Source organism: Tachypleus tridentatus, chromosome 13, assembly GCF_004210375.1.
Source record: "Tachypleus tridentatus isolate NWPU-2018 chromosome 13, ASM421037v1, whole genome shotgun sequence".
Classification (NCBI taxonomy): Eukaryota; Metazoa; Arthropoda; class Merostomata; order Xiphosura; family Limulidae; genus Tachypleus; species Tachypleus tridentatus.
The window spans coordinates 237443137-237458423 of record NC_134837.1 but is presented as its reverse complement, the minus strand read 5'-3'; the positions used below and the strand labels follow the sequence as shown (position 1 = coordinate 237458423).

At 33.1% G+C, this 15287-nt stretch overlaps 1 protein-coding gene across 1 annotated transcript in view; it reads left to right on the top strand.

The window, feature by feature from the left end:
- IFT54 (intraflagellar transport 54) overlaps positions 1-14300 on the top strand; it is a 59731-nt gene extending 45431 nt beyond the window's left edge. The window contains exons 14-16 of the mRNA XM_076481600.1: positions 2373-2455; positions 9531-9757; positions 11790-14300. Coding sequence (XP_076337715.1) covers positions 2373-2455; positions 9531-9757; positions 11790-11955 — 476 coding nt within the window. The 3' untranslated portion in view covers positions 11956-14300. The remainder of the gene's footprint in view (positions 1-2372; positions 2456-9530; positions 9758-11789) is intronic.
- The last annotated feature ends 987 nt before the right edge of the window (positions 14301-15287 follow it).

Genomic DNA, 15287 nt, shown 5'->3' with positions numbered 1-15287 from the left:
GATTGGCTAAATATATGTTTATTAACTGGTAGGAAGAGATTAATTTTGTTATTCATTTATCACTTTTTGAATGGGTGTTATTGGTATTAAGATGAATTTTATTCTTTTATATAAAACTATTCTTAATATTGTTACACAAGGCACATGCCAACTACTTGTACTGGTAGCTCATGGGTAATGTAATTTGAGGGCCTAACATGATCTACATGTCCTAAGTTATTTGTAACTTATAATTGCATGGACAGTGGTTAGTCAAGGTACAAAGGGCAATATAAGAAAATTTAATTTATTAAATAGATGTATACTGTTACAAACTTAAAGCTAATTAGGATAAATGAATGTGGTACCATATTATATTATGAAGTCATTATACAAGGAAAAAAAGGGGCAATTTAGATTTAATTTTTTAAAATTATTTTTGGTTGTTGCAAGGTCGGTTAAGTTGACTGATCCAATTTTGACTTAAGGTAGAGAAAATAACAGATAAAATATCAAGTTTTACTGATAAAAAAAAAAGTTTGACGTGTGTTTAGGAAGTATTAGGATTACACAAAAGAGGTCTGAGATAAGAAATATTATTTTTACTTTTAACATGAAAATTACTTTTCACAAAGACTGTTCAAAACAAATATGCAGTATATTCATGAACAAATCTTTATTTTGTTTTGTTAAAAATACTTCACTAAATATGAATTTTTTATATGTTGAAGACTTATAATATTAACTGAAAGACTGACAAATTTTGTGAACATATCCACTATTGAAAGTTAGAAGTATTACATCTAAAAAGACTAAATAAGTACAAATAGGTGATGTGATTGGTCAAATATAGACCAAGCCCATGTTGAGAGAGTTAAAACTATCCTGGCAAGATCAATTACTATTTGAAATTTTGATGAGCTAGAAAGGTTATATTTGAAAGTTTACCATTGTTAGACATATATGAGGAGTGTGTATCATTACCTGTATGATTTTGGTCACATCACTGTTATTTTCAACAGATTTATTAGTTTGGGAAAGTTTATTCGTATTAGAGTATGAAGTGTTTTTACACATTTTTTAAGCTGTTCATTGTGAGATAAAGTGATTTTGATAATATCTGGTAGAGTGCTTGATGCTCTGGTAGTTTCTTTATGATAAAGGATTTGAAAGAATGCTATTAGAAGCACTTTTGGAATTGGTGTTATTGGTAGGAAGATTAATTTTGTTATTCTTTTTAAGAAGGAATGTATCAGTTCTCTTTGCAAATTTTTGTTGTTGGTTGTTTCTTCCAGTGAAGTATTGACCTTGTGACTGTAGTGTGAAATTTCTTATCTAGAATATTGACAGAATGTTTTAGTGATATCCATGAGTTGTAAAGGGGTGTTTTCAAGAATCATTTTGCCACTTATTGCAGAAATTGATAACATGCTCCTATTGTTATTGGTGCTGTTAATGCGAGAGATTGAGATATATTACGATTTATGTTGTGCATTAACATCTTGGCACATTGATAATGTCTTGTTCGTTTCTCAGTAAGTGTTCTGAGTTTTTGAAATAGTTGTTTTCTGCTGTGGTGGAGTGACTTACTGCTTGGGTCACGTGGAGTGGAAAAGGGTAAGGGAAAAAAGAGGGAGTAGCTTCTTCTTCAGAGTGTATATTGCAAATTGATGAAATATAAACAGTGCATTCCTCGTCATTGTAAGAGTTGATGATAACAGATGACAGACTAGGCTAGTGTGTCCTAATAAAGGTAATTAATTCTACAAGAGATTGATTGGTGAAGATTGATTGTAATGTGGCATATGCAGTGTTTAATACTGAATAAATTTTTAACAATAAAGGAGTGGAAGGGTGTGTGAGTAAGCAATAATGACGGCAGAAGCATAAGAAAAACAAATGTTGCTATATGTGGAATGTGAGGTTTTATGGGAAATGTAATTTGTGTTTGTAACCCTAGCAGAATTTAAATAAGAACTTGGAGAATTACAGTAAGAGATTGAATGTGTTTTTAGTTGGGTGGATTGTGTGAGATGTTGGTAGCTTCTGAGAAGGAAAGGATAGAAGAACTATTGGGAGTAGAAACAAGAGATGATTGAGGTGACTTAAAAGGAGGAAGACAAGTGGGCAGAACACAGATAGATGATTGTGTAGTTTTGCACTTAGCAACAAACAAAAATACACCAACCAACTTGCATCTTTCTTATCCACTTGAGCATGTGCAGTCAAATTATATTTCTTAAATTGATAATGGCCTTTATCTCAGAGTGTTTTATTATTATTCATATTTCAAGTGTGGAGTCCAAGAAAACTGTTTTGCTTGATTTTTCCTGAGACCAATTCTATTTACATATTTATAAATTTTATTGTCATTTTTATGTTTATTTTTGTAGGTAGCTTGGTGAAGCAACTTCTCGAAACTAAGAAAGATCTTGAAGGGGGTAGTCAACAACTCACAACACGCAGAGTAGAAATAGTAAGTCAGAGACATTAGTTGTACATAAAAACCTGTAAAGTTATTGCTATTTTGGTTTTAATTGTGGATCTTCAATCATAAGACATGTTTTTAAAAATATTTCTTTCAGTTAAGAGTGTCAGTGATCTTATTCACAATAAAGACATATTTAGTTTGATAGTTTTCCTCTACCAGGCTCTAAAGCTGCAATTGAGAGTGGTTCTGAACATTGTAAAGATAATTTTAATTCTCTCTTTCCCATGCCCTCTTTTATTCTGTTGACTTTGCAGTCCATTTACGGGATTGTGGTGAGTTTATGGACTTACTATGCTGAAGTCCAAGGTTTGATTCTTTACAGCTAACATAGTAGGTGGCTCCTCATTTTTTTTGTTCTAACACAACAAATTACCTGAAGAAATGTTGTTCCAATGCACTAATGCCTTTACAGATGTCAGACAACAATTTTTCATTCATTGGGATCATTCACTTTCCTAGAATTCATCCCCATTTTCATTGACAAGGTTGGTATGAAATTGTTCCATATTGCTTATTTTGAGCTCTCTATGGAGCAATGAAAATACTGGGAGTCAGATTCGCCACTTTTAAATGTCCTTAGCAGCCTGGTTGAATTTTCTGCTGGAGAACATTGTGCAGGTTGGTACCTGGACCTCCCCAATACTTTTATTTTGCATGATTTGTCTGTATCTTCATTAGATTGTGTTCAATTATGTTCTGTAACCATTTTACCCACTTCTACTAAATTACACAGAGGGGATGAGTATTTTTATTCCTATACTTGTATCTTTACCTTTTCAGGGTTCCTTACCTTATTTTTACAGAATCCTACTTTGTGCCCCTTGGTGTGAATTCCTATATGTGGTGAGGGGACCTCCCAGGGAAGGTTCTGTTCTTTCAGTTTACCTCCTCTGGGATCTAAACATCCACCCATTTGTTTGCCATGCATGGTGACCCATGAAGGGGAGGAGAGAATCCTGGTGGTTGAGGGGTCTGACCCTAACACACCACTTTGGCCTTGAATTCCTGTAGACGGTCAGTCATGGGATGCCCCCCTTGGGTCAATCTGCTGGTCATCTAGGCTAGTATCAACCAAATACCAGTGTTGGATGTTCTCAACAGGTGTTGTGGACATTGAAGAACATCCCTAAGTCAGAGGTTCTTGCTGGTTTCTCCACCCAAGGAATTTCTGCAGTAAGGCATATCTCCACTCGCAAAGATGGAATTACAATGTCAACCAGTGTCCTCATTCTGACATTTACATCACCATGTCCACCTGCTACCATCAAGGCAAGTTATCATAATTTCAGGGTACAGCCACACATTCCAAACCCTCTTGGATGTTTCCAGTATCAGGAGTTCGGTCACTCAAAGACGTCATGTCGTGGTTCCTTGACGTGTGCTCATTGCTCTGACAAGGACCACGATGCCTATGAGTGTGAAACGGACCCTTATTGCAACAATTACTATGGCTCTCACCCATCCTACTTTTGTTCATGCCCTAAATGGTTGGAGGAAAAAGAGGTGCAATGTTTTAAAATGATTCATAGCATTACTTATCCTAAGGCTCGAAAGTTGCTGTCCACCACTTCATCTCAGACGTATGCTGCTGCACCTTGTTTCACTACTACAGTGAGAGTGCAGACAGATCTCTGTGACTCCAGAAGAATCATTCTCAAACTAAATGAAAAGTCTTCTGACCTCCATATATAAAGTTAATGAATCAACTTCAACACACATCTCTGTCCCTAACATACATTCCAGCAAATCCCAAGATCCACTTCCTTTGGTTCTGGGCACAGGCAATACCTCGGATACATCTTCTTCTCCCATCCCAAGATGCAAAGCAATCATTTGTTCACGTCCTTAGTCTTTGAAATCCTCTTCCAACAGCAAAGACCTGCCCAATTGACCCAGAGAAGGATCTGTGGAGGTCGATAAACCTCCCTCGAATAAAGACAGTAAAGAAAAAAGAGGTGTTCATAAAGAGAAGGGTTCTCCACCCAATTCGCTTAAACATAAATAAAAATGGCCACATTGATATAATGAAACTGTCGAGGTTTATGTTCTAATCTAGATGACATCAAAACACTAATTGCTTCCTACCATCCTGTATGCCTTTCCTTACAGGAAACACTTCTGAAACCTGCTGATACAGTCACCTTTCGACAGTTTTCTTTGTATAAAAATGACAGACTGTGTGATGGACGAGTGCATGGAGGGGTGGCACTGTTGGTTGAGCAGCATGTGCCCACCCTGTCTTTGCCACTCAACACACCCTTGGAGGCTGTAGCCATCTGTGTTTTCTTGGAATGTACAATCACTGTTTGTTCTCTCTACCTGTCACCTGGAGAGACCTATGATCAATCAGACCTTGGTGCTCTCATTGAACAGTTGCTCTCTCCTGAACCATGTACCCTGATGGAAGCTGGATCAAACAAACTGAAATGCTGCACCATCTATCTCCTGCTTCTCTTGCTGTTCTTTTGATTGTTTTTAACTGGATCTGGCAGGAGAATGTTTTTCCTGATGACTGAAACCAGGCTATATTGTCCTACCTTTCTCTAAGCCTGGGAAGGATCCCAAGATTCCTTCAAACTACCATTCAGTTGCTTTGATGAGCTGTCTCTGTAAGACGTTAGAGAGGATGGTTAGTGCTTGTCTTGTTTGGTTCTTCAAATCAAACAACCTCCTCTTGCCCACTCAGTGTGGGTTCCAACAACAGCACTCCACCATGGACCACCTGATTTGACTTGAAATGTTGATCAGAGAAGCCTTTGTCAAATACAAACATTTTTGTATCAATATTCCTTGACATTGAGAAGGCTTATGATACAACATGGAGGTATGGCATGTTGCAAGACATTTATATATGGGTTACGTGGCCATTTGCCCATTTTTTAATACAAATTTTGTAATGTATGAGTGATTCCAAGTTTGTGTGGTTTCAACACTTTCCCACTCTTTTCTGCAGGAACTTGGAGTCCCTCAAGTCTGTGTTTTGAGTATTACACTTTTCAGTATAAAGATTAATGGCAATTACAGGTCAAATGTACAAGAACACTGAACCATTCTCCTTGTTCTCTCTTCCATTGCTTGGGGAGTGGATTGATGTTTTATGCTAAAGATATATCATGCTCTTATTTGATTGAAACTCAACTATGGATCACTGGTCTATGGGGCTTTCAGCACTTCCCCAATTTAGAACTTATACATTGGCTCATGAACCTTCTTTGCACCTCCGCTGTTTGCAAATTCTCTTTACAGTATGCTTCAAAACTTTGTTCCTTACTAAAGCATCACACCTGGGGGTTGTATTTTTGTTCCTCGGTGGGCCATTCTTTTTCAGAACAGACGATCTGCCATTGCTCCTTTTGGCCTTCGATCCAGATGCAGTTGGATGAATTGGGTCTGTTCTTGGATAACATTGCTGTATCCACTGGTCAGCCCATTCCACCATGGCTTTTTACAGTCCCCAAATATGAGCTATCTTTAAGTCATCTGAGAAAAGCAGATACTTCCGATTGGAAATACTGTCTGTTATTTGCTGAACATCTTTCAAACCATCCTCCCATTCCTATTTATAAAGATGGTTCAAAATTAGATAACTGTATGGGCTCTGCCATAGTTTGTTGTTGTTCAGGGGTTGTGTACAGCTTCTGTGTTCACTGCTGACTGTAAACCATTTCTCTTGCCCTGTATCACATAGAAGCTAAGCAGTACTCAAACTGCACTATTTATACTGACTCATTTAGTTCTCTACTGGCCCTGGAATTGCTTCACACTAGTTCACACCCTGTTCTCAATGATATTCAAAATTGACTGGCCCATTTCTCTTTAACATCTACTTCTATCCAGTTTTTCTGGATACTGGGCCACGTTGGTATTCACAGAAACAAGTTTGCTGACACCTCAGCTAAATCTATCTGCTCTGGCACTATCACCACTGTGCCTTCTGCATACATGGACTATTATGGTCCTGTATTCAAGGCTCAGCTCCATGCCAGATGGCAGTCAACTTGAAGTGAGCAATGTGAAAACAAGCTTTTCCAAATAAAACCCTCTATTGGACTTTGGCCATCTTGCTTCCATAAGGATCAGAAAGAGGAAGTTGTTCTGACTAGACTATGCATTGCTCACAGTTTTATAACTCATCATTTTTTTTCATCTGGGATTGATGCATCAATGCGTTATCTGTGTAACACTCAAGTCAATAAACCACATTTTACTGTCTTACTGCTGTTATGACTCAACGACGGCACCATTTTAAACATGTTTAGTTTCAAGGTTTATCTGTAACATTAGACAGTGTTATTGGTGATGGTGACACTGTCCACCTCGGAAATGTTTTTAGTTTTTTAAAGGCTATTAATCTTTTTAATGTTATTTAATTTTTTTAATTTATACAGTAGACTTTTTTAATGTGATTCTGTTTTAAGAATCAAAGTCCATGTAGTTTGATTTGAAACTAGAAAATGGCCATAACATCAAATAACTTGAAACCAGGACTGGAAAGGCCAACTTCAGGTGACTAATGCTGCTGTTTGAACTACCCATTAGTCATCCTGGCAAGTTATTATTAAAATTTTGCTACAAGTCTTGTAAAACTGTTATTACTTTGCTTTTTGAAAATCCCCATAATATTGAATAACTCGAAACCTGGACTGCAAAGGCCAACTTCAGGTGACTGATGGTGGTTTTTGTACTTACCTGTTAGTCTTCCTGGTGAATTATGATAATTACAATTATGCTACAGAAAGTCCTTTACAACTTGTATTACTGTAGTTTTTCTTACTGCTGTAGACTAGATGTAAACATTGGTTTTAATGCTATTTGTTTTTTTTAAAACTTTGTTATGTTTTACCTTAATTTCCTATTATGAATTTTACTAAATTTTTTAAATTTTAACTTATTACTGGATGTTTGATGCAGAGAGCCTAGCTGCTTTGTTCCTTAAAACACCAAACGAACCAACCCCATTGTGATTCTGGTGGTTATAGACGTATAGATATGTTTGTTTATTCATACTCTTCTTGTTGTTTAGAGTAGCAGGTAATACATATTTAATTTTCCATTAATCCTATAAAAAGAGTTGGTCGAGTTAACTAATCTTTGAATTGTGAAACTGTACATACCACAGTTTTAATTTACTACGTGTGTTCACAGAATTCAGCAAGTTGTAGTAAATGTTACATGTGTCGTGTACAGAAAAGTTTTTTCAATAAAATATCTACTAAAGATATATCTTTAAATTTCTAAAATCTTTACAGGTTAAGTCTAAATGAAAGCTGATTATCATGCTAAAAGTAAAGGTATATCTTTTTATATCTTAGTTTTTGTATTTTGTTTAACCTATAGAACCTCTTAAAGGATTATCAAAATATTTTTATGTGAAAATATCTTTTTTCTTAATCATGATATATATTAACTTTAGAAAACTCAAAGTACAGTAAAAGGAATTTTAAAATGAATAATACAATTTTTTTCATTTCACTAATTGTAACTCTATTCTTTATGTTTTAAACTCTTAACCTGTTTTACAGTTTCTCATTTATTTTATGGTTTTGTTGCCATTTCTTGTACCACTGGAAGAGGAATCTTTATTGAAAAAGTAATAAATCAAACAGGAATCCATTAGCTATTTTTTGTAGAGCTGACACACATAGGCATTTGAGCTAACTCATCTGGCTTTCTGAACATGAATAGGTTGAAAACATTCTGTTAACTATTGAGAGCAGCAAAACCACAATAATATGACAGGATATTTCTCTTAAGTGAATACTTTTCCTGCAAAATTTAAAAGATCAAATGTTATCATGATAGAGAGAATAATGTACGTGTTCTACTATTTTTAAACATTTTCATCAGTCATTAAAATTTATCAGCAAACGGTCTTAAAAGTCACAAGGGGAGGAGGTTATATCTTGATTTTGACTTTTAATGATATTTCAGGAAAGAGAGAAAATTCAAATTTTTGATGTTTGCTTTTAATTATATTTACTTTGAGTTTCTGATTGGTTAGAAACTGCAACAATATTGTAGAAGTTAAAAGCATTTCAAATGGAATATTCATAGCTGAGATACACCACATGACATAGCAAAATGAAGTTTGAGATTTTTTATTATTAATATTCTCTTAAATGATATTGAAAACATTCATACCTTGATGCCACCACATGGTATGACTGTCAGGATAGAGGATCTGAGGCATAGAGTCATGAGAAATTTTGTGTTGAAGCTTAAGTACAGTTCATTTTGCCGATTAATTTAACTGACAGCCTGGAAAATAATCTGATTGTTCATGTTGTATAATGAAATTGCATTGGGTGGTAGAAGTTATAAGTAGGTACATAAAACAGTGGAAGCTATGGAACAAAATATTTACCAAAACAGCACGTTATTTTACAGTGGATTATTTGACAGTTAGAATCTGACAAGTTATTGCAAAAAATGGTCAATGTGGAAAAGGTTTGAAGCAGGTGATGTGACTTTGGATTTTTTACCATTATTTGAACTTACCATCTGTAGCATGTAGCATTAAATACAAAACATCATCTACCAGAAGATAACTATCACATGTTTGAAATAAGGTTTACTTTCTTTGGATTAATAATGAAAGACAAATAACCCATCTTTACTAACCTGATATATCCTGTGTCACATACACATGAGAAATGCATTGTTGTGCATATATAGCATTTGTAATGTGGTTCCTGGTAATTGAATGATAAAAAAAGAACACAGGTACAAAAGACTGCCTTCCACTTCTAAACATATTTAGAATGCTTTAATAATAAGCATGGCCCTTCTATTGAATGAGACCGTCATGAAAGATGAAATGCAAAAATTTATATAGTATGGGAAATTTTAATGAATGAGTTATGGGGAGTATTAAAAGTGTATTTCTGGTTTTTAATATATTTGGTAAACAATGTACATGTTATGTAAATAAGTAAAATAATTTTTAATAATAAGCCAAATTTCTATATTATAGACCTTTTTCCACCCTTATCTTTTGTTACACTATCAAACAATATAAATATATTCTTATTATATGCCTTTGTGTTTATTCAATTTAAAGGATAAATCCCAGATGATTGACACAGCACATGGCAAGAAGGAAAAAGAAGTGATGGCCAGAGAAGTAGAAAAATTACGCGAGTTCATACAAACTGTAAGCCGGAGTGCCAACCCTCTTGGGAAGATGTTAGACTACCTTCAGGAAGACGTGGATGCCATGCAGCAGGAACTAAAAATGTGGCAAGATGAAAATCAAAAAAACCTTGTGGCTCTTCGAAGAGAACAAAGGTTTGAAATGTTTACAGTATAGTTGTATTATTATAGCAATATAGATTATAAAGAGACTTCAAAAATACTTGTACTACTAAATATTTATAGAAGTCACAATGATCAGTATTTGTTCTTATAGTTTCTAATTTAAAGGTAAGAAATAATTGATTTGATTACAAAACTGTATGGTGCACAATTCTCTGCTGAGTGAAAGGATCACTGTCAAAATTAGTGACCCAAATTCAATATAATACATCATATTCGAGTACTAACTTATTGAGGAAATACATGGAATTAAACATGAAATATTTGACATGGTTTCAAACCATCAAAAATAAAATGATGAATATTTACTTTTTTGTGTCTCTGAACAGTGTGCTGCCATGTACAATAACAAAAAAAAATTTATATCTAATCAGATGATTAAAAAAGAAATTTTAATATGTGACCTTCATGACCTAACTACTATTCCTCCAAATTAAATGAAATTAATTTCATGTATTACAGCACATATAATAAGAATAAAACATGGCCATATTCAGAGTACTATAAAAGTAATTTTGCTATATTATGCTTTCATTGCCTTTTTTTGCCCTCAGACCTCACCATATTTCAATTTCTCAACTTGTACTGCTTAGATATTTTAATGTCATGAAGAACTATATGTACAAGTATTTCTGTTAAAAAACTAATTTTAAATCTCAAAACTGTAGATTTTGCATTATGGTAAATGGTTAGGAAGTTGTAGTTTTTTTCTTATTTTACTAGTAATTCCTTTTGTTGTTGTTTTTTGTAAAAAAAAAAATAGTATTGAGACAATCAAAACAGACTACATGAGATTCTCTTTGAGTGATTAAATATCTTGTTTGCATGTGCAAATATTTTTCAGTGATACCAGCAGTTCTGCACAGTTACAATGCTAAAAACTTGTTTTTGAAACTCATTGTGGTCAGAACACAACACAGAAGTGCTTAACTTCAAACAAACAAACAAGAGTATGCAAAAGTTTTTTTGGTTTTTTTTCTTGCACAGAACCCTCCCCAGAGCAAATGTAAATGTTAGCCATTATGTTTCTGTTGATCATAGTGGCCTGAAATCTATTTTTTAAAAAAGGTCCAGTTTCCTATTTATGTGGACATTTAGTAACTGATCGTGCCAATCCTTCTTCATGTGTTTGTAAAACTATTCCCTCTAAAACAAGCTGACTGAAGATATCTATTGATGTGGAAATCGGTCACTGTTTACCAGAACCTCTGGTTGAAAGATCCAAAAAGATACGCTGAAACAATCTTAACTTGATGAAAATGGAGTTAGTAAAGAAGAGAATGAAATTCAAATGTAATGTTCTTGTGTCAAACAAATATGTAATCCGAATCACATCTTGTTACATTACATTAAAAGTAATGCAGAATATTATATGTACTATTATTCACACAATGTTTAATCTGCTGTATGTGAATGTTCCTTGATGTTTTTTGGTATTAGTTTTGTTTTCATTCCCTACATGTATATAGATGTATTAAAATTTGGCATATTTGTAAAAAAAAAAATATATGGTTGTTCATTGTAACACGATGATATCTTGTAGTTGGATTACTATTTACAGTGTAAAAATATTTAATTTTCTTTCATTTTTCTTATTCTTGATAGCAACAAAAGCTTTTTTCAATGGTTATCCTGCTTTACAACAAAAATGTGTACTTATACATAAATACAGCCAAATATTGTCCTTAACAGTCTACATTGTGTGTGTTCAACATTACACAACCTATCATGTATATTTGGCTCATAAACTCACTTTTTATATTACCCAAAAAACCCCATTATAATAGAATTAATTTGGCCTTTTTTGTTTGTTTTGTTAAGGATATATAAACTTATCACTTTTTCGTATAGTTTTCCATTGTGAAAACATTATTGTTCATCTCTTTAAAAATGCAGTAATGTTTTCTATGAGTAAGATAACTTCAAAATATACTGTGAAAAATCATTATTGTGTTATAGTGCAATAGGTAAAATCAAGATATCATATTTTTGTTTCTCTTGATAGTATCACAGAAACTGCTCTTGAACCTCTGCAAGCACAACTGGAGGAAGTAGAACAAGGTCTTCAAGATCAGCTAGCCAGTATTAGTACTCTAAAAGCTACAATCTTGAGAAATGATGAACGCATTGGTCGTATGATGGCATCTGTTAATTTACCCCAAAAAGTGTAACATGAGGACAGTTGACAAACTGTTTTTAACATTCAAGAGTTTTATGTTAATATATTGGCCTACTTATGTTTAATTCCTTCAACACTATGTGAAAAGATCTTTGGTTGAGCTGACAGAATACTTTTTCAGCTCATTCACACAACAAATTAACACTTTCTAGTCAGATTAGTGTGCATATTTATCTACTGTAGTGAGATGCACAACTGCTTTCCGACATGTTTTATATGTTCTACTCTTGTCACATGACAGCTAAAAGTATGTGGAAGTACATACAAGTAATTCAGATTTTTTATTTAACTGAGGTGAATAAATATTTTTGTCCTCACTCCTTAACACTTTTGTTACAAATAGTTTAATACCTGCAATTATATCACATAAATAATGAACTTTTAGTTCTTTTGTCAAATTAGCAATTTTGTGGTAATAATTTTTGTTCCTAACACCACAGAGTTAAAGCTAACAGAGTGAAATTCTAAGCCTTTGCCATATTCATTTGAAGTTTGTAGCTCATAACATATTCCAAAATTGGGTGAAATAATTGTATGCATTTGGTTTTATAATATCAAGATTTTATGTTGTGTGTCCAGTCACAACAAGCATGGTCGTAAAAATTAGTGTTGTAGAAAAAATCACTGATCAAGTTACATTGGAGTTATTGTTTGCTTTCTGCATGGGAGAATAAGGATGGTAATATTTAGTGTTAAATATCTGATGATTTTATTCATTCTGAATCAATTTTTGTAATTTTGTTTTTTTTAATCATAATAAATTTATTGTTTTATTTTTTAGGTTGGAAATGTTTCCTATGTTTTCCTCAAATAGTTTTGTATTTATTATACTGGTTTTCTCTTCCTCCCCTACAGTATCCAGTTTGTTTTTACTTTGTAGTTCAAGTGAAAAAAAAATTTTAATTAATAATGTGGCATGTAGAATCCATTTCAGTTTGTAATACGTTCTGGAAGTTTTTATGTATATATATATTTTTATAAGTGATGATGATGTAATTAACTACATATCTAGTCACAGAATTTACATGTTGATAATAGGCTGATATTGTCTAAACATTTTGTGTTGTAAGCTTGAAGAAAGAGAAATCACAAAGCACCTTATTTAACAGCTTGAATGTGTTTATTTAGGCTTCTAATATTTCAATTATTTTCATTGACTTTTCATTCTAACTTGAACTAGAGTTGCCTTAACTTATTTTTAAGTTAGATTTTAATGGCAATACATATATATATTTTTTTTTTTTTTTTTTTACATTAGCAATCGACTGTACTGCTTAAAACATTCTAGATCTATAAAAATTGTTTCCCCTAATAATGTACACAAATAAAACATAAACAACAGTTTGCACTTATCTGGAATACTTTAATGAAAATTAAATTAATGACTATTTTATTTTTATTGTTGTTGATTGAACATGTAATTGTGAAATCTTATTGTTATGAAATGTTATATTTTTGTACGTTAAGAGTGTAAGCTATGCATTACAATGACTTGAATTACTTGGTGTACTAACAGCTTAAACATGGTACAAGCTTCTAAGAAAATGTTGCAATGTTGGACTTGAACATATAACACCAAAACATGTTATCTCCATGAATGTTTAATACTCCAGTTGTTCCTTAAATGCTACAGTTTTAGCTCTAATGCTGTCTTTTGGTAATGATTTAGATACTTTTCCCTTAAAATTGTTTCTCGCTTTCTTGAAGATTTATTTGAATAAGATTGAAAAAAAAACATACAAGAAAAAAGGAAAAAAACGTGTAGTGGAACCACTGTATTGTAAAGCACCTAAAATTTCCATTATGGACTATATCTAATTGTATTAAATGTCTCAAATTACATTATAAGTATCTTGAATAGTTTGTTAAACTTTTCTCTGTGTGACAGTTTAACTCATTACTTTTTGTTTCTACCTGAAATTTGCTGCTGCTTTTTGATTGATAAACTTAATGAAAAAATTTTGCATTTAAGTAAAATGAGATAAAAGTACAGCTGATACATGCCTCATAGAGTGCATCATTCATACTTTCTTATACTGTAAAATTGAATTTTAAATTGTCTTGGAATGTGTAGAAGTGGAATATTCCTAAAACCATCTTGCTGTAATAATTTTGAGTTACTTATTTTGCCAGATACTGAAAGTGTAGTTAATGAGTATCTGCAAATTATATCTGTAAACTCTGTAAATAGTATTTATTATTCATTACTGGCATCTTCGAGCACTTGCTAGACAGCTAACAGATGTATTTTCTTTGATTATATATTATTTCGCTGTTCCGTCCAGATAAACAATTTAATTATTTTGCACAATAAAAATCACTTATCTGAAACTGAAAGTGATCTTGTGGTCATGACTTTGTGTCTTGATGTTTATGTTGTAAAAGTGAAAATGATATTCCTGCAGCATTTCTCATAAAGTTGTTACTTTCAGTAGTCACAGTTGTTTTTTTAAATAATTCTAACACAAGTGCAAAGGAAACCGTAAAAGTAAATATGGTAGGTTCTTTATTTTAATTTTAAGGGAAGCCATGTTTTAATGCTTTTCTGCAAATATTAGCATTCCTAATAGGGGTAGTGCTTTACTTCACCCTTTATGAACTTAGTAGTGTTAATGACCGACATTAGTGCTGTTTCAAGTAGCATTTAAGTCCAAACTTTTGCTGCCCAACTGCATTTTCTGACTTTCACATACTTTCTGATAACTACATTCCTCATGATTTAATTGTTGGCATTTATCAACTTAAATGTATACTCAATAACAACTTTTCAGACATTGTTCTTTCAGAAACCTGGCAGTGAAAATTGTTTATGGGTCAAACTTAACATGTGGCATGAAAGGGTAACTATTTATGGATCTGTGCATTATTTGCTCACCCAGTATCCTCTACTTGGAATTACATGATATGCAATCCTTTAACAATATTTTTCAAGGCTTTGGGTATTTTATACCTTCATATTTTTAGTTGAATTTGCTCCTCTTTGAAATGGAAATCGTTATTAGGAAGCTGATAATTATGATAAATACAATATGCTCATTTTCTTTCATCTGACTTAGAGCTTCCAGAAAATGTTTCTTTTTACCTGAGTAGCTCCTTAGTCACATACTTGGTTAGCGGTTAAATGAGAATCTCTTAACGATTCAAGGATAGTTATTTCCTGGGTTTAAAACTACTGGTCAGAAGTAAGACAATTAGGTGGCAGCAGTCGCGAAATGCTGCTACTGTTGATAAAGTGATCCAGTATCACACAGCTGACTATACAAAAACCTCAAACCTAAGGTCCTTAGTCTATAGACTAGGTCACGTTCAGGTCAACCTTTTGAT